The sequence below is a fragment of the Mus caroli genome, chromosome 7, assembly GCF_900094665.2.
Source record: "Mus caroli chromosome 7, CAROLI_EIJ_v1.1, whole genome shotgun sequence".
In the NCBI taxonomy this organism is placed as follows: Eukaryota; Metazoa; Chordata; class Mammalia; order Rodentia; family Muridae; genus Mus; species Mus caroli.
In genome coordinates, this window is record NC_034576.1 from 142,115,573 (window position 1) to 142,138,771 (window position 23,199).

The following is a 23,199-nucleotide window of genomic DNA, read 5'->3' on the forward strand; positions in this document are numbered from 1 at the left end:
TGTGCAGAAATACCTAGGAGGAGGTGCTGTCCTCCAGGTCTCCTACATCCAGAATCTTAGTGGGATCTGAAGAGTCCCTTCAACAGCACTGACCAGACTCCACCTTCTGAGTGGTCCATAGCACAGTACCCATGCCCTCAGGTCACTATGTTGGAGGTCTTAGTCCAGCCTCTAGACTCACACCCAGAAGGGACAAAGCTGAAAGGGGCAACCAGCTTCAGTTCTGTTTGGAAGCTAGTGGGTACATGAGCCCTGGTTACCTCCCTGGAGGTGATCATGGTCTTCAGGACCTCAAGGCTGTTTCCCCAGAACTCAGGCAGTACTCTGGCCACCCACACCCACCCAGCTTATCCATCAGGTCTCCATAATGGGACAGATGAGACACTTATGCTTTATGGGTAAGTCACAGTCTACTCCTCTGTGCTTAGGCTCTGTCAGAGGTTGCCTGTGGTCTATACCATTTCACTACTTGCCTATTTCTTGCCCTTCCTATTTCATGCTCAGAGAGGCATGGTCCACCCTGAATAGCTTTTAAACCACTTAGTGTCCTCCCTAATACAAGTTTCCAAGCCCAGAGCAGGGTCTCCAAACCCACCCTCAATGGTCCAGAATTGGCAGCTGAAAGAGTTTAGACTGGGAGCCAGGACTCTGGGATCCAGAAGCCCGTCTGTAAGATGCTGAATGGCAGAGGCCCAGAGATCTGCACTGGCACACTGAGCAAATCCTTTCACAACTGCCTCAAACCCTCTACTGGCTTTTGACCCCCCCCCCATCACAAAGATGCTATCTGAAATTGGGATTCCATCAGTGGGTATACACAGCCTCAGGTCCTAGCTGGGACCATCGGGGACCTAAGTTCTGCAGTAAGGTTTGTAGGCAGCTCCCTCCAGAAAAGTGTCAGCCTTGACAGGTTTGCCTCAGCCTTGTCCCAAAGGCAAACGCTACTGACAGATAGAGCACCTGTTGGTGTGATGTGAAGGTATGGATACATCCTACCTGCTAGACTACCAGAACCATGCCCACCCTGGGGGCGGGGGAGAGGACTCTAGGAACCAGTTGCATAATTGGATTGGCTCAGTGGAAGGATCTGAGGAGAATATGTCTGTCTGGGTATTTTGGGTCAGAGAGACAAACTAGCAACCTGACCAGCAGTGGCTGATCAGACTTTGGTGGCCCATGCCCATTGCATGCTCTTGGCCATGAGATACAGCTCTGTCACAGAGATATAGATCCAGTATGAGGCTGTAGGGTGGCACACACCCTGCTTTCCTGAAATGTGCATTCGATTTTCATTTTCCCATGGTATCAGGATTGTCAACTCATGGACCATGGTTGTACATGCTTGTGGTTTGGCTAATGCCTTCAGGTGCCTCAGAGTTGAGAGCAGAACCGAAGCAATGCTGAGACTCCTGTCTGTAACCCCAGGACTCAGCTGACTGAGGCAGGAGAATTGCTTTGAGTCTGGAGCTAACCTGGGCTACACTAGTAGTTGCAAGTACCCAAGGACCTGCATGAAGCAGACTTGGGTGAGATCTCAGGACCCGTGTACTGGGTCCTCTGCACTTCAGTATTTGCACACCAAGTGAGAGTCTTACCTCTTGAGAGTGGGTTAAAGTTTAAACAGCCCAGGCTGGGGGATTCTGTACAAGCACCTGAGAGAGACAGCTACTCTCCCTTGCAACTATCCTTCACTCTGCATCTCACGCCCCTAAAATTGAGCCATTTATTAAAAAAAAAAATCACATAGCTGGGCATTGTGGTATGTCTTTAATCCCAGAACCTGGGAGGCAAGTGGACCTTTGTAAGTCTAAGGCTGTCCTTGGAGAATAGCCAAGTCCTAGATCAGTTAGGGCTATATAGTGAAGATTTGGTCTCAAAACCAAACCAAACCTATCTGGTTTCCATTTTTCCAAGAGACACAGGGCAGAAGAATGTCAATACGTATCAATAGGCAATTCCATGCAATATTATCTTTTCGGTTTTATTTGGAGGTGATGGACCAGTGAAGGTCACAGGACAGCAGTTTTCCTGGAGCTGGCTTGGACTGCTGAGCATAGCCCAGTCTTTCCCTTCCTCCCAACCAGAGCATCCTAACCCTGGGCCGTCTATCACTGTGAAATTCCAGGTTCTCATGAACACACAACCAGCAGCCCTCTGCAGGCAGGTTCTTCCTCCCCTGCTCGAAGGCTGGCAGAAGGGGCTTGCCAAAGGTACTGGGCTGTGACTCCAGGGGACCGTTGTGAGCCCTCAACACACTCCAGCTAAAGTCTCCAGATTGCAGCAAAAGCGTCCTGTGGAAACAGCCATGGGGTGTATTAGTGCCTGTTGTCAGGTACCCTAAGGGCCTCAATCTTGCATGATAGGATTGAGACAGAACAGGATAGGACAGAACAGCTCAGTTGGTCTGTTTTCTTTCCTCAGATAAAGGTAAAATAAAGGTACGAGTCCGGATTCCTAAACAAGTCCTCCGTTTTTCTAAGGAGCGCCAGAATTACAGAGGCAGCCGGCACTCAGAGTGACTCTTCTGGGACCTTCACAGGCCTCGCTTCCTACTGCACCCACAACGGGAGATCTGAGGTGCTCAGCTCTCACTTTCTTCTCTTTATTGATTGGACACCTGCTGGCAAGAGGCTAGAGGTTGGTCCCTGCTGCCTTCAGCCCTCCAGTCTCCCCCCCCCCCCAGCAGGCTCTTTTCGAAGAAGCTCAGAAGATGCTGCCGGGGGAAGCAGCCACCCTTACTTTAGGGCATGGCGCCAACAGTCCCCTCCCCTACTTCCAAGTCCATCCAGCGTTTGCCTCTAGCTCCTTGAACGACATATACTCTAAAAAAAATAATAATGGTGTAAAACCTAAAACGTGTAAAAGTTTCCGTTTAGTCACAACATACATTTAGTTGAAGAGACAGTAATTTCTAACCGTCCGATTATCTCATTTTTTATTTTGACTTCTTCTTATGGAATTTGTTTTCTTATGCCAGCTCAATGGAGCCTCTCTGAAGTCCTCGGTGTAGGGGCAGAGTGAATACAGGGAGCACACCCACCCCAGAAATACTTTGTAGACTGCTTTGTAAGAAATAGGAAGAACTGTTTTTGTCTGTTTCAAGGACTGTATGAAGGTGTGTTTTCTTTCAGAAAAACAGATTGGTGTGGGCATGGTTTTAGGAAGGCTTAAAGTATTTGTAAGATGTCTATAAATAGGCTCCAGTCATCAAGTATAACGCCGTATAAACGGGGGGGGGGGGCACAAAAAGACTAAAATGAAAGTTACCAGGAGCATCAGCGGCGGGCGGAACTGTGCGCAGCCCTGAGCCTAACCAAGAGGTTAGGACTTGATTCCATGATCTAAGACAAGTAGTACATGCCATAGGCCGCGACAGGCCCAGCGAGGATCCCAGGAACCGCGTTGCCGCCGAAAGTGGCCGCGGAGCTGTGCAGCTGGGTGCCCAGCGGGAAGGGCAGGGCAAACGCCGCCGGCAGTAGTGGCTTGGCTGCCAGCTTCAGCTTCTCCAGCTCAGCTTCCTGCAGCCGCTTGGCTTTAGCTCGGCGGTTCTGAAACCAGATCTTGACCTGAGTCTCAGTGAGGCTCAAGCTGCTGGAGAACTCGGCGCGCTCCGCAATGGATAAGTATTGCTTCTGGTGAAACTTGCGCTCAAGCGCCAGCAGCTGCGCGGTGGTGAAGGGCGTCCGTGGTTTGCGATTGGTTTTGTGTTTGCGGAGGGTGCAGGGTGGAGGGCTCGGGGCACCTGAAAGGAAAGAGAAGCGCAGGGCGAGCGCTCAAACTCTGGCTGCACACCCCTATTTCGACCGACATTCTTCCACCCTTACAAAGAAAGGTTGGTGCTCCGTGGCTCCGTGAGCGCTCCGCTCAGCGGTCCCCAAAGCCACGTGGATAAGCAAACCAAGGAGGCAGGGGAGTGGAGGGGGCGCCCTAGACTTAGGTCTGCTCTTCCAACCCGTGATCTTGCACCCCAACTAAACTGGGGACTAGCTATTTGGAAAAAGAGCTAAACTGGGCCTGGAGGCTGTCCAATAACCGAAGATGAGTAGCGGTCAGGTCTCCAAACAGATCAGTTAGCTGTCGGGGGCATACGCAAAGTGGGCAAGGGGCGCAGGAGCGTGAGCGACCCGGAGCGGAAAAGCATTAAGGGTATTTGTTGTGGGTTGCAGACCTCGCCCAAGAAGAGACCTGGACCTGGCGGTTGGGCTGTGTACAATGTTGGGCGCCCACCGCCAGTTATCATTGCTCTTGGACTGAGCCGGTTAGTGGCTAGTAATTAAGTTCGGAGCAACAGTGCGCATACCCCCCACCCACCTTGGACTTTCGAGCCTTGACAGCGCGGTCGCTTTTCAGGGCCTGAGACCGGGAGACTGAGCACTTACGTGGGGGACAAGAGTGCGCGACTGGAGGGGGCCAGGCTCCAGGCTTCGAGGCGCCGGGCGGCCTCTCCACCCCCAGCTCCCCAGACTCGGAGCCCGGTACGCGCTCAGCCTCCAGCAGAGACTCGACGCTGAAGGGGAGTGGTCCGTGCTCTGTGTGGCCCCCGCCGCGAGCTTCGAGCCCCGCCGCGTTCATGTCGAATGTCGCCCGGGCCATGCATGGGATGGCGGGTGCGGGGCTATCCGCCCGGCTGGGATCCGTGGGACCCAGCGGCGGTTTATTTTGCTAGGACCCTGGGCTCTGTGGTTCTCGGGCCCCTCCGCACCCTATAAAAAGGTAGCACCGCTTTCATGCGCCGCTACCCAATGGTTGTTTCAGCCGATGTGCGGGTCTCAGTGCGGGTTGGATTCAGTGTTTCGGGGGCGGGATCGACAGAGAGGGGCGGGGTTTCTGTCTGGGAACTGAGTGCCCCGAGACCTAGGGTAGCATTGTCGTGCCCACGTCAGGCTTTCGGGACTTACTGCCGTCTGTAGGAACGCTTATGGAGCTCCTCCAGCGGGAAAGGCTGAGGGGGCTGTCAGTCTTGGGTAAAGAGATGGATGGCCTCAGCCTTCTGGAGTGGAGGAATGGACTGCGCGCGAGCGCTCCTGGTGGAGCTAAGTCCAGGCATCAGTTCTTGATCTTGCTGGGACAGTGAGCCTCCGCGCTTAGGCAGAGCGCAGCTATGGGCTCGTGCCTACTACAGTGCTGTTTAATGAGGCTGATCGGCTGTTCTTGCTGCGTTCCTGGCTCGCACGTGTTTTAGTCTGCACGGTGGGGTTCGAATGGGACCAACACCTCTCCTCTACTGATCTCTTGAGGTCGAGTTGTGGCATCTTTTGTTTCTCTTTGGTCTCTCTTTGAGCTCTTGGAGCCTCCAAATATTTTCTGGGCCATTAGCAACTTCGAGGGCTGAACTTGCGTCCCAGTTTGGGCCAGGAATGGGCTAGAAAGACGCGTCCTGGGTCCCAAGCGCAGAGGCCAAGGGAAGATGGTAGAGACAGATCTCTTAGAGGAAGTTAGCATACTAGCCCGTCATGCAGGCACCTCAGGGTGCTCAAACAGCTGGATGCTGGGCGCATCGTTGTCTTCTGGTGCCCTGTATTTGCCCGGCGGCCGAAGCAAATTCCTGAAAGGCCGCTGGAGAGTATCTCTGGTGATGCAGTCTTTCCCTGACCAGGCAACCAGTGTGGGAACCGCTTGAAGGCGCTAAAAAAAAAAAAAAAAAAAAAAAAAAAAAAAAAAAAAGCAAAAACAAAAACAAACAAACAAACAAACAACCCCAAAAAACCCGCCAGCTAAGGATTCTAAGGAAGGGTGGATCTGAGGCCAGATAGAGTTCCTAGCTCCTGGTAATACTTTCCCCCAAATCTCACGGTTCCTTTGGTTTTAAAACAAAACAAAACAACACACACACATCACCAAACAAACAAACAAAAACATTCTTCTATGCTGCAAAGCAAACTGTGGCGGTAGCGCCATGAAAAGAAACCAGGGCTTTGACTTTAGAATACATTGGGAAGTTGATTTAGGAAATAAAGTCTGATTAATATCCTAGAGCACAAAATCAGCAACCTACATCTCTCTATAAATTTGTTTTAGACAGTCAAAAGTACTTCAGTGGAGTACAGCTTTGGGGCTCAGTCTAATTGTTGAGCTCAGTCAGAGAAATTAATTAAAAAGTTTTTCTTTGTGTAAAGTTTGAAGCTGCTCAAAGGGGCTAGCAGAAGATTCCTGGCTGGCTAGGCCTAGCGTCTGTTTAATTCTTGCTATAATCCCAGACTGACGACTGCTGCTGTCTTGGAAGGCAGCTATACTCACCATTATGCTACCAACACTTTGCCTGCTGCTCTTTAATGTAACAAAGATGTTCTGAGTTGATTGATGATAATTACATCATCAAAACACTGGCAGGAATGCACAAAGAAGATAAACAAACAAAAAGAATAAAGGACAACTTGCCTGTACCTGAGCAATGTCCCCCAAAGTGGCCTCTGATGGGAGGAAGCAAGAGTCTGTACTTAGGTCTGGCCCAGGGAAAGGGACAGGGTTGTGGGCCAGGGGCAGGTCTAATGGGCAGGGTCCTTCCTGCGAAGCAGTGTAAAGTCTGATCTTAAATTCTCACCCTCCCCCACTTCCAAGAGGGATGCTGATGTCAGTTCTGAGCAGCTTTGCCCAGTGCAAGCCAGATTGGCTCCAGACTGGTAAAAGCATCACCTTGGAGGCAAGGGAGGCAAGAGAGACGCAGAAAGAGAATCAGAATGGAAGAGGGAAGGAGGGAAGGAGAAGAGGGATCTCTTCCATGGACATGGAGACGTAGACCTCAGCACAACACGCAGTTCTCTCTCTCTCTTTCCCATCCCATATACAAGTGACCTGATTAGAAAAGAGCTTGGGCTACAGGGTAGGAGTGGTGGGATGTGAAGGAATCTTTTCTGCCAGCATAGTGGATGCTGGATGCTGGATGCTGGATGTTGGATGTTGGATGTTGGATGTTGGATTTCAGTTCATGTGGGAACTGAAATCCCATTTACACAGGGAGGCATCATTGTCTCTGGCCAGTGGAAGGGATGGAGATGCCTGTAGGCACTTCACTTCCCAGCAAGTATGTTTTGTATGCACACATAAGCACTTATAATAGGGTACCTGAGCACAGCCATATCCCAGCTGTGCCCAGGAGTGTTGGCAAGCCCTCTAGGCTCCCCTCTCCTCTCCTTGGTAAACACTCGTTTCAGGGGTGCAGTTTCCTTCCTGTGTTGGGGTTCCTCTGGATGCTGACTTTGGAGAGAAAGAAAGAAAGATCCATCCAGATAGCGTGGATCCGAAGGGCTTTCTATTGAGGTGAGATTTCTGAGGAAGGCTTGCTGTAGGGGTTGTACAGCCACCGTTAGCACTTGACAGGATTACAGAATTATTCCTTCCCTGTGCCCGAGATAGAGATAACAGCTTTATTCTATGATTCAGTATACACACTAGGTCCACATTAGATGATCCAATCTGTATGATGGAAATGACACCACACCATTGAAGACTCAGCCCTCTTTGGACATCAGTGACTTGTGTCCAGTCCTTGATGGGCTCAATCCTGCATGTTTTTTTTCTTCCCACTACCTTACAGCCTGTCATATGTAGTCATCAGTTTGTGGACAATGGGACCATTGCGGGGCAGTCTTTGTCCAGGCAACTGACTCTCATGCCTCATTACAGGGTGGAGTCGTTTGTTTCAACTTCTTCCGAAAGCTGTGGTTACCAGACCCTGCAAATCTCTAAGGAAAAGTCAAGTGGGAAGTCAGCAGTCTATGCCTAATAAGTCATTGCTGTCTATTGTGGCCCTGTACAGTACCACTTCATTGCAAAGGCCATGCAGTCCCTAAGGGCATACTTGTTGGAGATTTCCTTTACAGTTTGTCAAAATTTTGCTCTAAGGGTTATTTTACCCAGAACTCTGGAAAGACAGAGATCAGTTCAGAGGAGCTCTGGCAGCTAGCAGGTGTGATTAGGAACTCTTTGGAAAACGAGGCACATTGGTAGGATCTGAAATGCACACAGATGAGCCCTAAGACAACAATGAACTCGGGTTTGCAAGGTCATCACATGAAAAACGGATTCCTAAGAAATACGTGTTGGGGGAGTGAAGAATTTATTGACAATGCCAACAGATGACTTGAGTCACCATTTCAGATCTTGGAAAAGTGAAGATATTTATGAATCAGGAACAACAAAGATCAGTAAAACTTTCCCCAGTCCCCAAGCCTACTGGTCTGGTGTTAACTGAAGGTAGCAAATTCCTTGTATGACATTCTTTTGAAGTCAGAATGGCCCAGCTTTGAGTCGATTCTGTAGTTAAGAATTGGTTTCCATGATCAGATCAGAAAACAAACAGATCACAGGGCTGGAGACAGCTCTTGGGAGTGAGAAAGGGAAACAGAAACAATGCAGGAAGGAGCCACTGGTAGCCACAGCTCCCTTCCTGTCCCAAAGGAGGGCCATGAAGGAGCAAGGCATAGCATGAAGACAGAGGTACTGGGGCCTCTGTCCATTCTAGTCACCATACTGTGGCAAAGACTGGTAGTAGCCATGAGTCTTCAGGGCGGGCCTGTTTGATGCATCCTGAAGAATGAAGAGTGGACCTAAGGATGCACTTTTAGTTTAGGGTTAGTTTTGTTCAAATTTTATAAAGCGATATGTTTCCTTGCTTCTGCATACTTACAATTTTTGGCGTTGTTTTGTTTTACGTATCTTTACATATCTCTGACCATCCTGAAACTCACTATGTAGACCAGACTGGCCTGAGACTCAGAGATTTCCCTGCTTCTGCCTCCTGAGTGCCGGGATTAAAGGCATTGGCCACAGCACCTGGCACTTGGGCTTGTTGTTGCTGTTCAGTGTTATATGGTGAATCACATGGCTGGGTACTGGACATTTTGGTATATCTGTAAGTGGTTGTTTTAATTCAACATACTCATTAAGGCTTGTGTTCTTTTAGCGGTCAGAAATCCATTGCTGTCCTGACTCCACATAGGGAGTAGCAGCTTGGAGAAGTTACACGTTCTAAATAAGTCAAAGTGGTACACCTCAAGCATTGACTCAGAGGATATTTTGAAATCAATAGTTCTGCAAGTTCTGGACGGTATCTATTCTCTAGGATGATCTATGGTGACATGTATGCAAAGGCACTGGACATGAACAATACTTTCAAGCAAAACTCCAAGGTGAGGAACTCCTGTTAACAGCAAGCTCCTCATCAGCCCCTCAGGACATCAAATTCATTTACTGCTTATATTGACTTGTTATTTATTTATTCATTATACATTTTGTTCATACAATGCATTAGATCATATTCTTTCCCCTCTGTCAATTCCTCCCAGATCGCAACCTTCTTATTCAGCCAACTTCATGTTCTTTCTCTCTCTCAACAAAACAAAACAAAACAAAACAAAACAAAACAAAACAAAACAAAACCAGGAAAACCAACAAAGCACAAAAGCCAAAACTCAAAACAAACTTAAAGAAAATCAGTAAGAGAAAAAAAAAATGCTGAAACCAAACAAAAACAGCACAAAAATACTCGTGTTGGCCAATTACTCTTGGGCCTGAGGCCTGCCCTGGGGTGTGGTAGATACATCCAGTTATACTCCATTGGAGAATTCCTAGTCCCAAAAGGTGTGAATTGCAAATAGCGCCTTGGTTAGGCATGCTACTTTAAGTCTACTTTTCCTTTTCGGTGCTGGGATTTTTGTCTGGTTTGAACCTGTACCAGTCTTGTGCATGCTGTCAGAGCTTCTGTGAGTACATATGTGCATCAGTCTGGTTGTGTCTGGAAGACACTGTTTTCTTGGAGGCATCCAATACTTCTGGCTCTTACAGTCTTCTTGCTGCCTCTTCTGCATATATCCCTGAGCCTTGAAGAGAGGGCTTTGATAAAGGGATTCTATTTAAGGCTTTGTATTCCAAACATCCCTCTCTGCACAGTGTCTAATTGTGGATCTCTTTGTTAATTAACATCTTCTGGAAGAAGAAGAACCTTCTCCAACGAGGGCTGAGTGATGTTCTTTTCTGTGGGTATAGCAATATGTCAAGAGGAGGCCTTGTGTGCTTATGTTCCTTTAGCAGAGTAATAATAATAGGTCTCCCCCTAGGTATATGTCCTATCCAGTCTCAGGTTCTTGGTCACATTAGCAGTGTCATATGTGAGTTTTATTTTATGGAATAGGCCTTAAATCCAATCAAAAAGTGTTTGATTATTCCCATAACAATTGTTCTGCTATTGCACATTTGGTTTTGGGAGACAAGTTCTCTCTACGTAGGCCATGATGACCTTGAACTCATAGTGCTAAGCTTGTCTTTGCCTCGTGAGTCCTTAGATTAAAGGCATGAACTGCTATGCCCAGTTCCCCATTTACTCTTTTAAGAACGTAGTTTACTATTATTGTGTGTATGATTGGGAATTAGCACTTGCCAAGGCATAGAGATGGAGGCCAGAGGAGGATTTTGTAGAGTCAGTTCTTTCCTCCATCTCTGTATGTGGTCCAGGGATCAACCTTTGGTTGTCAGTGCCTTTATCCTCTGAACCTTCTTGCTACATTACCGCCCCCCCTGCCCCTCCCATTCATTTTCTTTTAATTTTTTTTTCAGTTTATTTTATAAAAATTTTAAGGGTTTTGCTTTTTTTGTGGTTTAAACACACTCTATAGGGGAAGTAGATATACATAGGAATTTTACAGTCAGCAGCATGGGCCTCTACACTGTATTCTCAGGTCTGGTCTGCATTCTTTTTGTTTGTAATAGAAATCTCTTTGTGTAGCCTTGGCTGGTATGTTCATCGCTGTTTTGTTGCTGTGAAGAGACTCCATGGTCAAGGGAACTCGTTGGGTTGAGCATAAAGGAAAACACTGAGTTGAGCTGGTTTACAATTTCAGGGGCTTAGTCCATTATCATTATGGCTGGGAGCATGGCAGCAGGCAGGCATGGTGCTGGAGAAATAGCTAAGAGCTACATCCTGAATTGTAGGCAGAGAGAGAATGAGAGAGAGAGAAAGAGAAAAAGAGAGAGGAAAGAGAGGAGGGAGGGAGGGAGAGAGAGAGAGAGAGAGAGAGAGAGAGAGAGAGAGAGAGAGAGAGAGAGAAAAGAGAGGAGAGAGAGAGAGACTGGGCCTGGCCTAGACTTTTGAAATCTCAAAGTCTACCCACAGTGATACATTTCCTCCAACAAGGCCACACCTCCTGATCCTTTTCAAACAGTGCCACTTCCTAGTGACTAAGCATTCAACTATATAAGCTTATAGGGGGGTGGTATTTTTATTCAAAGCTGGCCTGGAACTTGCTATGTAGACTAGGCTGGCCCCCACTTCTATGTGTGCTACAATCAAATGCTTGTGCCACCACAGCCAGCTCTGTATTCTTGAGTTCTGTTCTGGGGCAGTCACATCATTTGGACGCACATTGGTCCTTTCAGATTTTCCTTTTAAGATTTCTCACACAGAGCTGCAATAGTGCTTGACCAGAGTCAGTTGTCCTCCAACTGAGGCCAGGCCCTCTGTATGTTCTGCCCACAGCCCTTAGATCCCAGCTAGATTTGGGAAGCATTGTGGGAAGACCTCTTTCCTACCTCTTTCCTAGCTCAGCTTTCTGTCACTAGACAAATACCCAAGTTAGGGCTTCCAAAGTCTCAAACCATAGCCACTTGTCCCTGTTGTTTCTGGGCTTGATAGAACATTGTGGTGGGGCAAAGCCACTCACTTTGTGAGCAAAACGGGCGAGGGGTGAAGTGGGCAGAGCCAAGACACCTGCTCCCATGGCACCCCTCCACTTTGACCCATCCCCTACAGAAAGTGTACAACCTCCTATAGTGCCACAGGTTTGATAAATGGGCCCTTAGTGGGATGGGGTTTTAGGGTCAAAACCTAGGCTCTGGAAACCCCAGCAAACTAGACTTGATCACTCATCTCTAGTATGCAGAGAGACAAGTATAGTGAGAAGAAAAGAAAGGGGATTCACTCAGGGTGGCCACATTCCTCACATCATATTAACAGTAATGATTGTTGGGGAGAGGAAAGTCTTCAAGGGTCAGAGCTGCCTGCAAGTTGTGCAGGGAGCTCCAAAATATGCAGCGTTGGTGAGTTCTCACCTATGCTGGGTAGACTTTGCAGCTATGCAGCTTCCTTTGAGTCATCCACACTCTTGGAGGTAACCCCTTCCTCGTGTAAATACTCTAGATTGGAATAGTTCCTTTGGTCTGTCTGTCATCCCCACCCCCCATACCTCTTTGGGTGTGAATAGACATTTGTTCCCATCTCCTTGGTGCTGGAGTGGAAGTGGATTACACAATGCCAGCTCAGCAGGTGTGACAAGTCCCCAAAGATAGGAGAGCTGATCTCCCCAGATATCTAGTCCCTGGAACCAGCTAATGGTTACAGGTTGGGCAATCTTTCTTGTGCCCTGGGACTCTAACTTCCATGCAGCCAGGCCTGTGAGTTCACCTGGGCTCTTGGGCTCCAGTGTCTACTTCAGGTAGCTTGAGATTGTTTAACCTTTGCGGGGCCAGTTCCTGCACACAGATGATGCAAATGAGCAGGACTATTCTTGGGTCTGTAAGCCCAAAGAGAAGAAGTTTTTGTTTTTTGTTTTTTTTTTTTNTTTTTTTTTTTTTGAGGCATTGCAAAACAAATACATTGCGATCAGGGTTTGGAAAATGGAAACAAGGACATACTTGTGGTCATAATAGATGACAGCAGTCCCACCCTTAACCTCTGATGAGTAGGAGGCCTTGGGGCTAGGGCTAGGGTAACAGAGTAGGACATCCTTAGAGATTGGTCCCAAGAGAAGATCCCTTGCCTGGAGAGAAGCAGTGTTGCCTTTCCCAGTGATGGGGAGGAGGAGCATGCATCCCTTACTGTGATGGACAGCACAGATCCTCCCATTCCTGGACCCCCCAAAGTTTCCATAACCAATAGGCCCCAGGTTGGTTTTAACTCTATCCTTCTCCTGACTCATTGACTCTCAAGAGCAGAGCCATGGGGACTACAAAGGACCCTCTCAAACCCTCCACCCGTGCCCAGACACAGTACTGAGCGTCCAGGTGTGCCGGGCATCAAAACCTGGAGTCAGATGGGCAGGAGTTCTCCCAGGATGCAGGCCAGGGGAGGTGGCGCTGTTCACTGGAAATGTCTGTAGCATCCTGGAAGAGGTTGGTTAGTCTTGTGAGTCTTGGGTGCTTGAGGTCAGAAGTGGGAATGAAAGCCGGACTCTTGAGTTGGAGATACTCCAGACTGCTGATTTTCTAGGGACTGTAGGTCCTTCCCTTCCCTTGCCAACGTATGAGTGAGTGGTGCCCTTAGGTCAGCTCAGAACAGGGTGAGGAGGGGTCAGAGGACGCCCTTTCGATTCAGCCTTCTTCTCACTGTCAAGGGAGCTCCCCAGCTCCTCCAGTCCTCAGAAGGCTCTTCCCTAGTCCCTCCCCGCCCTACTATGGAGCGGTAAGGGGGGCGGGGGTGGTGGTGGTGGACAGTGCTTGTCCCTCCCACAGGCAGCTCCATCAGCCAGCACGCCCTAAGATCCTTGGCTCCCTTTCCAGCTCGGTCGAGAGAATCCCTGTGGCCGCCGCACCCTGCCACCTCGCTGGCATCTGTAACGGAGTTTTTGTCGGGATGAGCTGACCGCCGCGCCCCCAGCGGCGTCCAGATGTTGTGAGCCTCGGGCCCTTTTAATCACTGCCCGGCGGCTGCGGGCGCTTTGTTCCGGGTTCGGCAGGATTCTCCCAGGCGGCCCCGCCGCGCAGGGCACTGTTCAAAGGGCCTGGATAAACAGGCGGTACACTGCGCGGACAAAGCACGGCAGTCTCCGGCGGGGCGGGACCTGGGGAATCCGCGCCGCCGGCCGCCAGGCGCTTTGTGCGCCGCTTAATGAGCTGGAAAATACAATTGGCTTCCCCGGCTGTGAAAATCGTTTCAAGGACCGCGGCGTCACTTGGCTGCTGGGAGACCCCGGAATTGATCTCCTTTGTCCCCAGGGTCCCAGCATATCCTTGCTGGGGAGGCGACCAGGCTTTGCCTCTTGCAGACTCTTAAGTATTGAGGGAACCCAGGATTCCAAGCTTGAAACTCAAACTAGACAGCGGTGCAGTTCTCTGACCTGCTCCCAGGTGTAGACACCCAGAGGTGGCTTCTGCTTGATCAACCCTGACCAAAAGCCCCGGAGGACACTGGCTACTCTAACTCTACTTGCACAAATACAAACACCCTTCAGCTTTCAGACCCAGAAGCGGGTGGCTTTGCTGTACGGCAAGTGTTTCCAAACCACGGCCAGCTTATTCAGTAGGTTAACAGATTGCTGAGCTAGGGAAAAAGTGTCCAATGTTTTTGCGTCCATTTCCCTCACATTTTCTTAAGGTTGACCCATCGGGCTGCAGATGCTAATAAAGAGGCCAGAGCAGTCAGCACCAAGCCTCAAACGGTCATTGAGGAAGTGAACACCCGGGCCTTAGCTCTGGCCATTTTCATTCTCTGCAGAGCGGGCTTCCTCTCCTTCTCCATCCTGAGGAAAGAGCACGTTCTTCCCCCATCAGCCACCTCAAGTGGATATCATATGTCAAGAAACAAAACCTGAAATTGGGGCTGTCTGGGAGCTCTGCACAGAATGGCCTGTCCACCTAAGTTTAGGCTTTGAGCAAGATAGGCAGGAAACAAGCCCCCCTCCCTCGGGGCAGGGGCAGGTCCTGACCAAACCTGTGTTTGTAATTGGAACTGGAAGAAGTGCCTACTTTGGACCCCTGCTGCCCTGGGCCTTGGTCATAAGGTAAAGCCCAGACCCAGCACCAGCTGAAGTCCAACTCAAATGTAAGTTATAGCAAGATTTAAGGTGATAGGGAATACCCGGAAGTGAACACCCGGGCCTTCGCTCTGGCCATTTTCATGCTCTGCAGAGCGGGCTTCCTCTCCTTCTCCATCCTGAGGAAATTCCTCCATCATGAGGAATAGCACCCGTGGAGGTACTGGGCTAAGTGATGGAGAGGAACATGTCTTGGTTTGTTTGTTTGTCGTTCTGAGAGAGTCATGGTATATAGCTCTGGCTGGTCTGATAATTTCTTTACAGCCCACTCTAGCCTTGGCCTTGAGGTTTTCCTCCTGCCTCAGTCTAAGTGCTAGCATTTCAGGGATGCACTGCCAGGCGTACCAGGAATGCACTTTATAAGTAGAAAGCTTACAAAGAAGGCTGAATGAGATCCTTGCCAATGATCCTAGCACTCGGGAGGATCATGAGTTGTAGGCCAGTTTAAGCTGCACGGTGGGAGACCCTCCCTGGAAAGGGAGTGGAAAGGGATTAAGAAAGCATACAAGCAGTTTCATATGTTGTGGCCATCAAGGCCCTGCCCACCTCTCCCTTTCTTGGACCTGGGCTGGGATTTAGTGTGTAGAAAAGCAAGAACTGCTGGGTTACCACAGTCAGTCCCTCAGCCAATACAGAGAGACCTCAGCCCACTGGGGACGTGTAATCCGGCTTAATCCTGTCAGCAGCCCATCCCCATATCTGCAGGCACTGTGAGGCCACACACGGTGGATTTAGCTGATCAGAACTAGACTTCTGATCCCTGCAGACACTAGGCTCCATGAGACCCTGGGGCTCCAGCACACAGGTTTGATGCAGAGTGTCTCTACCGATGAGCAGATGTGGGGCCTTGTCTACGTTATCTGAAATAAAGTTGAATACAAAAGGCAACACTATCTTGGCTTGGCTGAGGCTGAGCCCAAATAACAAAGCAGCAGTTTCTCTAGCTATCCTTAGTCAAGCCGTCAGCATCAACAGGATGACCAGATTGAACCAGAATCTTGAAGACAAGGATGTCACTGGGCATGGTGACATACTCCTTTAGTCCCAGCACTTGCAGAGCGAGTTCCCGGACAGATAGGGCTACACAGAGAAACCCTGTCTCTGCCAGGAGGGTGCGGGGGATGGGGGATGGGGGAAGAGGAAGAAAAGGAAGAGGAGGAGGAAACTTGGTGACTAAGGTCATAGCTTTTACTTCTAGGAATAGCCAACTTAAAAGTGTTTGGATGAGAGCTAAATGAAAGGTCATTCCATTGATGCCTGTACTGTCCTGGCCAGTCCATGAAGCCAGGCTAAAGGGAAAGGGGATTGTGTGGCCAAGTATGGCCCATCTACTCTGTACAGAGGCCTCAGGGCAAGTTCCCGTACTTCAAGAACAGTACAAAATGAGGGCAGCCTCACAAGGAAGAAACAGTAGGGTGAAGACCTCCCTCAAAAGTTGTTTGGCAACAATAATGAAAGCGGGCAAGATGTTTGGTGTGGTCAAGGATTATCTGAGGTGGAGAGATTCCAGCAGACTCACTTGTTACAAGTGCCTGGGGATAGATAAAGCCAGTGATCGGAGAGCAATGGATGGTGAAGGAAAGGAAGCGTTTGTCCTGAAGTGGATGATGGAGGCATGAAGCTGCAGACTGCTATGGCAGACGCCTAGTGGAGTTGGGTTATAGTAACTTTATGGCCCCTGGTCTGGCCCAAAATACTACCTCAAATCTTAGCAACTGAAAACACTGGTCCTTTAGAACTGGCCTGCTTGGAGGGCCAGACCCAGAGCTGCTCAGCAAGATGGATCAGGGTCTTCCAGGTTGGTTCTACCAGGGTATGTGAGGCCCGGGGTGAAGGGGAGGGAGCGCCTAGGATACAGGACGCCTGCAGCAGAGCCCTCCGGGCTCGCCGAGTGCCTGTCTCTTTGTCATGCACATGAGGGCTCAGCGGCTGAGAAAGGGTCCCCTTCACTGCTGAGACACACGGAGGGCACTTTTCTTCCCCAGTCTTCGGCTTGGCACATGCCTGCTGCTTCCAAGTGGCCTCTCATTCAAAGGGCCCGGCCCCCATTCTTTGTCCCCCTAGGTGCCCGGCCCGCGGCCCCTGGCAGCTGCTGCGCGTTCAGAGGCTCTATAGAGCGGGCTCTGCAGGTGAGCTGCCGGTCAAAGGAGCTTTCAGGCGTCACCAGGGAGCGGACTTCGAGCGTGTCACCACTTGCGGCGCTGGCACAATGGCAGCGCCACTCAATGGCTACCGCCCCGCCCCTCACGCGCGTGCTTGAGGGCCTAGCTGCAGATAGAGGGGAACGCACCAGCCGGCCCAGTCTCTCCGCCTCTCCTACTTATTCCCCCACCCCATCTCCCTTCCCTTCTCCTCCCCTTTACCCCTTCATTTCCCTTGATGGCCTCCCATTCATCCTCCCTCCTCCGCCTCTTCTCTTTTCTCCCTCCCTCTTCTACCCCCTAATTGCCCCTTGGAGGCGGCACCCTCCGGGCCTCGCCCCGCTCAGCACTACAGTTGTTTCATCTCCTTTTCTCCCAATCCTTTCAACTTGGTTGAGTTCAACCGAATTGAGTTCAACTGGGTTAGTAGCTATGCCCGGCCGACAGCTAGAGGGGCGGGGTCCCCTCAAGGCTAGGGAAAGACTCCCGGTACAATTCTCTAGCCCAGCAGTGACCCGAGACTGTGCTGCCCTCATAATCTTTAGGATGTAACTTTTGTTGTACTAAGGAGAAGAGCAAGGTCCTAAGGGGATCGAAGGCGTTGGGGTTGTGTTGGGAATCCTTAGGGGCGGGAGCCCATAGGTCCGGCCCTAAGAGTGGAGGGGGAGGTTTCAGAAGGGACCTTTGGGGTCAGAGATTCTTCTCCAGCTGGTCCTGGGGCAGTTGGGTTAGAGGATACCCCGCTTCCTTTTTATCCTCTGCTCCACCTGAGTGCCTTTCAAGAGGGCAAAAACTTATGTACAGTACATAAATCCCAGGAGGTCCTGGGTGTGGGACAGAGTGTGGCAGGCAGACAGTGTTTAACAAACATTTGTCAAAGTTGCTGTGGACAGTACAGACTCAGTGCATGCTAGCCTGGACTACCTGCTGCCTGTTCAGGCTTTTAGGAAAACAATGGACAGAGAGGGCCAGAAAGACACAACACTAATCATTACCAGTGTCCGGATGCCTATGTACCTAGGGCTGGGCGGGGACCACGCAGGCATAGGATGTCTGTCCCGTGTAGGCAGCCAGTCCTGCCAACTCGTCTCCCTGTTCAGGAGTCCTCTATACTTGGCAGTTTCCTTGTTATCCCAGCTTCTTTCTCAGGACACCCCCAAGTCCTTACCTTTGGACTTGTCCCTGGGCCCATGAGGACCAGTTCCTCTAGAAACCTCTCCAGCTCCACCTCCAGGCGACAGTGGGTAGGCGCTGGGAGCGCAGCCGGAGCGCTGTGGTGCTCAGTAATTAGGATGGCACACGAGATTCGCCTTTCGAACATGCTTGATGTACTCACACAAACATTCCTTATAATAGCAAGCTGTTGTAAAGGTCTCGGTAATATGTAAACAACATCTCACCGAGGTGGGAGGAGTGAGCCCCACTCAACTTGTACCTTCAAGTGGGTGTGCCACATTCTCTGAGAGAACAGGGTAATCTGCTAATAGGAGTCGGGGTTGGTAGGGGCCTCCCAAGCACAGCCTTTGCTCTGGCTCTGCCTTTTGTTGACGTCTGAGTGTCCAAGACTAGCCTTTGGATAATACACGTGAGACCAGAATGGTGAACACCAACCTCTCTATTCTGCATAAGCCTGTGTTCCTGTCATGAGATGACTCCTGGACTCTGCCATAGGCTCTTGCCTTGTCTATTACAGCCCCTATGCATTGAGAGTCTGCACAGAGATGGCCACAGCTATCCTTTTTCATCCTTTGGGGGAAAAAAAAAGATGGCATTTGGGTAGGCTTGAGTTTGTTCTTAGCTGAGTACTCCCACTGGGTGAGACCGGTCAGGTTTTCTCACACAGAAGCAAGCCTGGGTCCTTTTCAGTGTTGTCATTCACTACCCATGATCCCTCACTTCTCAAGTCTCAGTCCTGCAATTGAGACCTCAGTTGAATGAGGTCTTACTTTACTGAAAGTCTGGCCGCAGCGCCACCTCCTGGAAGTAAACCAAATTGCACTTCTTCAGCAGAGTGCTACTGCCTGTGCTGTCGGTGGGATGTGTCTGAATATATTTGTTTTGACTGTGTGTGCGTGTGTGTGTGTGTGTGTGTGTGTGTGTGTGTGTGTGTGTCCCCGTGTCTGTGTGCTTATAATTAAACCTGTAGCCTCATACAAGAGGCACAACCCAAGTTTGAATTATGTGTTTTTGAGGGTGCAGACAATATACTATCCAAGCAAAGCTTAACTTTCTGGTAGGCACCTCTGCAGGGGAGGTGTGGGACACGACGAGGAAGGAGGAGGGTTGAATGTTCCTCTAGCTCCTGCTAGAGTCATTACAGATGCACTTGACGCTGACCCCCAACCTCCACCAAGGCAGGACTTAATTTTTTTAACCTCTTTATTTTATGTGTATGGTGGTTTGTCTCCATCTATGTCTATGCAACATGTGCATGCCTGATACCAGATGGGAGCATGAGATCCCCCGAGACTGGAGCCACAGGAGGTGGTGAACTGCCAGTTGAGTCCTGGGAATTGAACTTTGTTCCTCAGGAAGAACAGCAGGCAGAGTTCTTAACCACTGAGCTTGCTCTCCAGCCCTCTTCAAGGAAGGAACTTGGATGTAAGTGGTAGACACAAAGGCCTCTTCCCTGGACCTCCATTTTTCACACCTCTTCAAGAACAGCTGAAGGGTGATTTCCAAAGACAGGCGAATGTTGTTTTATGACATTGACACCAGGCAAGCCTTTTACCACTGGAGTGGACCCCTAACCCAATGATCAGCCAAACCTGAAGTCCCACACTGGGCAGATATTCTCAGTACACATCAGGCTGCAATTTGTGTTGTGATCCTGCTGGGAGCAGGTAGGGGGCCTCAATGGCATCAGCAACTTGGGGCTAAGACTACATAGGGAGGCTCTCCCTTAAGAGGACAGCATCAGACAAGGTGTGAGGAGCAAAAGGAGAGGAGGACTATGCATTAGGTGACAGCTTTGGCCTGGCCTGTTCTTGTGGGTACTAAGCTGAGCTCCTGTAAAACTTAAGGGCTGGGGTTCCTGGCCAGGGGCTGATGATGGTGGGCACTGGTGCTCCCCATAGGTCAGATTGAGACTTTCCAGGGACTCTAGTCCCTGGTCTCTGAGATGTCCAAAGCAAATTCTCAGTCCAAATACCTACCTAGAGGGACCTCCAAGGAGCTATGAGGTGTCTAACAACTTCACAGACTTCTAGGGCATATGGGACTCCATTGGGCTCGTCCTGATCCTCAGACCTGCCTCCCTTTCCAGCAATCATAGCTTTGGCAAGGACCAGAGAGACCACATACTTGAGTGTCAGCCCCTCCGGAGAGCTGGCCTTTCATACACACCAGGGCCAGAGCTAGGGGCAGCATAATGGGCACCCAGGACATTGAGGGGTAGATCCCATACTGTGTGGGAAGTGCCTGCCCTGGCTACAGTTCTGCTCCAGAGTACAGGAGTTCCAGGGTGTTATGGAACTCTCTGATCCCAGGCTCTGCACCAGGATATGTGGGACTTGAAGAAAGAGGCTTGGCTGCCTCTGTGCTGCATACATAAGCACAGGCACACTCTAACATATGTGCACACAGGGAGGCACAAACCTGCAAGCACATACATACATGGACTCACATGCAGACATGCACACACATGCCTCTGTATCTCCTCTGGGCAGTCAGGGACTACAATAACATTCCTGTCCCCGCGGCCAAAGCCTCGTAGCCAGGAGACAGAACAGACAAAAAGGACACAACAAAGGTCTGTCACTTCAAAGGACCAAGATTTTTTTAAAGTCATATTATAACACATTTGTATGCACAATAAAGGGGAAATATGTAAAACAAGCCATTTTACGCAGCCACTGATCTTCCATTTGGGCTGTGAGAAGCTCCAAGAGTCACTGTCTCTTTCTGTTGGTGACAAGGACAGCAATGTGCTCTGTCTCTGTAGCCAGAAGCCCTATCCAGCTTTTCCTCTACTCCAGCTAACACCTTTTCCCCAGGGCTGTGTACTGCAGGTCTGCATCTCCCAAAGCTTGGACTCGTGGATCCACTGCACGGCCCTGGACCACCTGTGTGATTGTGGGTGCACCATACTGGAGCATGTGGGAAGGATGCTGAGAAGGGGGCATGGGCTTCTCAGACCCACCCCCCAGTCCTAGAAGCCTCATCACACCAAGTCTGTGGAAAGTATCTCTTGCTGCTGGGCTTTCGGACTCTGGGGCGCTGGGATGGATGAATATCCATCACCAGGCTACTGGCCACCAGGTTCTCCTGCACGGTCAAGGCAGCCATGCTCTACCATTCCACTGAGCTGGTCGGGTAGGTGCCAAGGCCTCCTCAGTGGTTTCTTGCTTTGTCCAGTGAATAGATTTTTCATGAGACAGAAAGGAAGGTACTCTAGGTTCAGGCTACTGTGTCGTGACAACACTCTCATTATTAGACTACAGACCTGACTCTGGTAGAGTGATCTAAGCCCAACAGACAGGATTCATGGCCTTATTGAATGTCCCAGCACCCCTCATCCATAGGACTTCCAAGCTCTGAACCTGGCTGGACCTTGTTCAGCCCCTATGATTAACTGATTCTCCCCATGGATGAGAAGGATAGGCCAGGACTTTTTTTTTCCCCCACACTCTTCCCTGAGGCCAGAAGGGTACCATTCTAATCTTGTTCAAGCAATGGGTCTAAGTTGCAGAACTGGTAGGGTCCTTCACTAGGTCAGAAAGACCTTTGGAACTCTGTAAGAAACTCTCTACAGCCCTAGAAGGGCTGGCTGCTGACAGTTACCCTCTCTTAACCATCAGGTGCCACAGGGGCTGCAAAGTCTGTATCCTTAGTGGGCAGGTCCCAAGTGACAACAGGAGCTCAAGAGAATTGTTCTGTAGCAAGTGATCCCTCACTCACACAAAGATACCAAACCTGGTGCCCATTTCTGTAGCTACCAGCTTACAAAGGAATAAAGTTTCTAGGTCAGGTCCCAAGGGCCTCTATAGTTCCTATATATATAGCACAGTTGGCCAAGTCTGTCCCTGTCTATCTGATTCCCAACTGATGCAAAGCAGTAAGACTCACACTGCTGGCTTAGGAGATTCTCCTGGATCCAGCCCCATGGTTCTGTGGCATGCTTTGAGTAAGGCCATCAGACCAGCTTTCGCCATTCAGGAAGCCCTGGGATGGCTGTCATTTTCTGCTCCTCTCCAAAGGTTTCCTATCTCAGGTGAACATGGACTCTTTAAAACTGGAGGAGAGAGAGAGGCAGGTCACAACACAAGACCTCATGTTCCCAACACTTGTGATTCTAGAATGACCCCCCCCTCCCCCCATAACGACCTATGCCCATAGATCACCAGGGAAACCAGGAATGTGAAGCACGTAGGATTGTCTTTTCAATGGAAAAAAAAAATGTAAAACCTGTTCTTATGTCCAGAAAGCTGGGAATTGGAGGTGATTACTAGTCTGGTGATCTCTGTTATCTGTTGGACCAAACCATATCAACCTTCCACAACCAGGAGCAGAGGTGGCTAATAGCCCAAAGGATCCTTAAATTATCTGTATAGCCAGAGACTCCCCTATGTTCTCACAACCAGGACCAGAGGTGTCTAACAGCCCAAATGGCCTTTCACTATCTGTGTGACCCAGACCAGTCCAGAGCCTTCCCTTAGGTCCTTAAGTTATCCAGGTAGCCTATCTCTAGATCCCATCTTGGAAGAAATGACATGAACCTTGAGTTGAATTTCAATGTAATTACATTTCTTTGTACACCAGGATTTTATTATACCAGGAAACCTTTTCCCTCAAATTATACTGTTTAAATTTCTTGGCAATAAACTGTCTGGCATTAGATTTCCTGAGATTTGATCCAGGTTGACAAAGTCAATTTGAACCGAGTTTTCATTCTCACCTCTTCACAGGTCGACGCTTGCCTTTAAACCTGCAGGGAACCTCGCACAGGGAATCCCATTCAAGCGCCACAGTGTAATTGCTAAAATCAATGAGGTCTTGTGTTGTGACCTGGGAGGTCACCCCCATGTCACATTCTTCCTAAAATATCCCATCTGGAGGAAGCTGTCACGCTTCCTCTAAGGTATCCAGTGTGTGAGAGTACTGCTTCCAGGTACTACAGGTGTGTGAAACCCTAAGTTATATGTGGCTAGAGGCCAGTGTGGAGTCCTGAGCCTGACTCTCAGGAAGGAGTGGCCAGCTGCGAGGGCTGCTTGCAGGATGAGGTTCTGCCTGCCCTGGCCATCTTGATTACCTAGGTGGTATCTGTTTCGAGGTTAAGCATGAGGGCCTAGCTGTTTCCTGGAAGAATCATAAGAAGC

General features: G+C 49.8%; 1 protein-coding gene across 2 annotated transcripts; it reads right to left on the reverse strand.

Moving 5' to 3' along the window:
* Nucleotides 1–1,751: 1,751 nt before the first annotated feature.
* On the reverse strand, nucleotides 1,752–4,682 carry Ventx (VENT homeobox). Of its 2 annotated transcripts, none has more exons than XM_021168818.1 (2): nucleotides 4,380–4,682; nucleotides 1,752–3,742 (listed from the first exon to the last, which is right to left on the reverse strand). In XM_021168818.1, exons 1-2 carry the CDS (start codon nucleotides 4,591–4,593, stop codon nucleotides 3,342–3,344), a joined length of 615 nt encoding a protein of 204 aa, XP_021024477.1. In that variant the 5' UTR covers nucleotides 4,594–4,682; the 3' UTR covers nucleotides 1,752–3,341. The 2 variants fall into 2 exon arrangements, with proteins under 2 accessions (XP_021024477.1, XP_021024478.1); XM_021168819.1 differs by having other exon boundaries at nucleotides 4,312–4,682.
* Nucleotides 4,683–23,199: the final 18,517 nt, after the last annotated feature.

What these genes read in the sequence shown, in the direction of transcription:
- Ventx (XM_021168818.1), bottom strand. Translation starts at nt 4,593, where the DNA reads ATGGCCCGGGCGACATTCGACATGAACGCGGCGGGGCTCGAAGCTCGC. An exon ending in CGCGCACTCTTGTCCCCCAC is followed by an intron (nt 3,743 to 4,379) that starts GTAAGTGCTCAG and finishes CTTTCCTTTCAG; the next exon opens with GTGCCCCGAGCCCTCCACCC.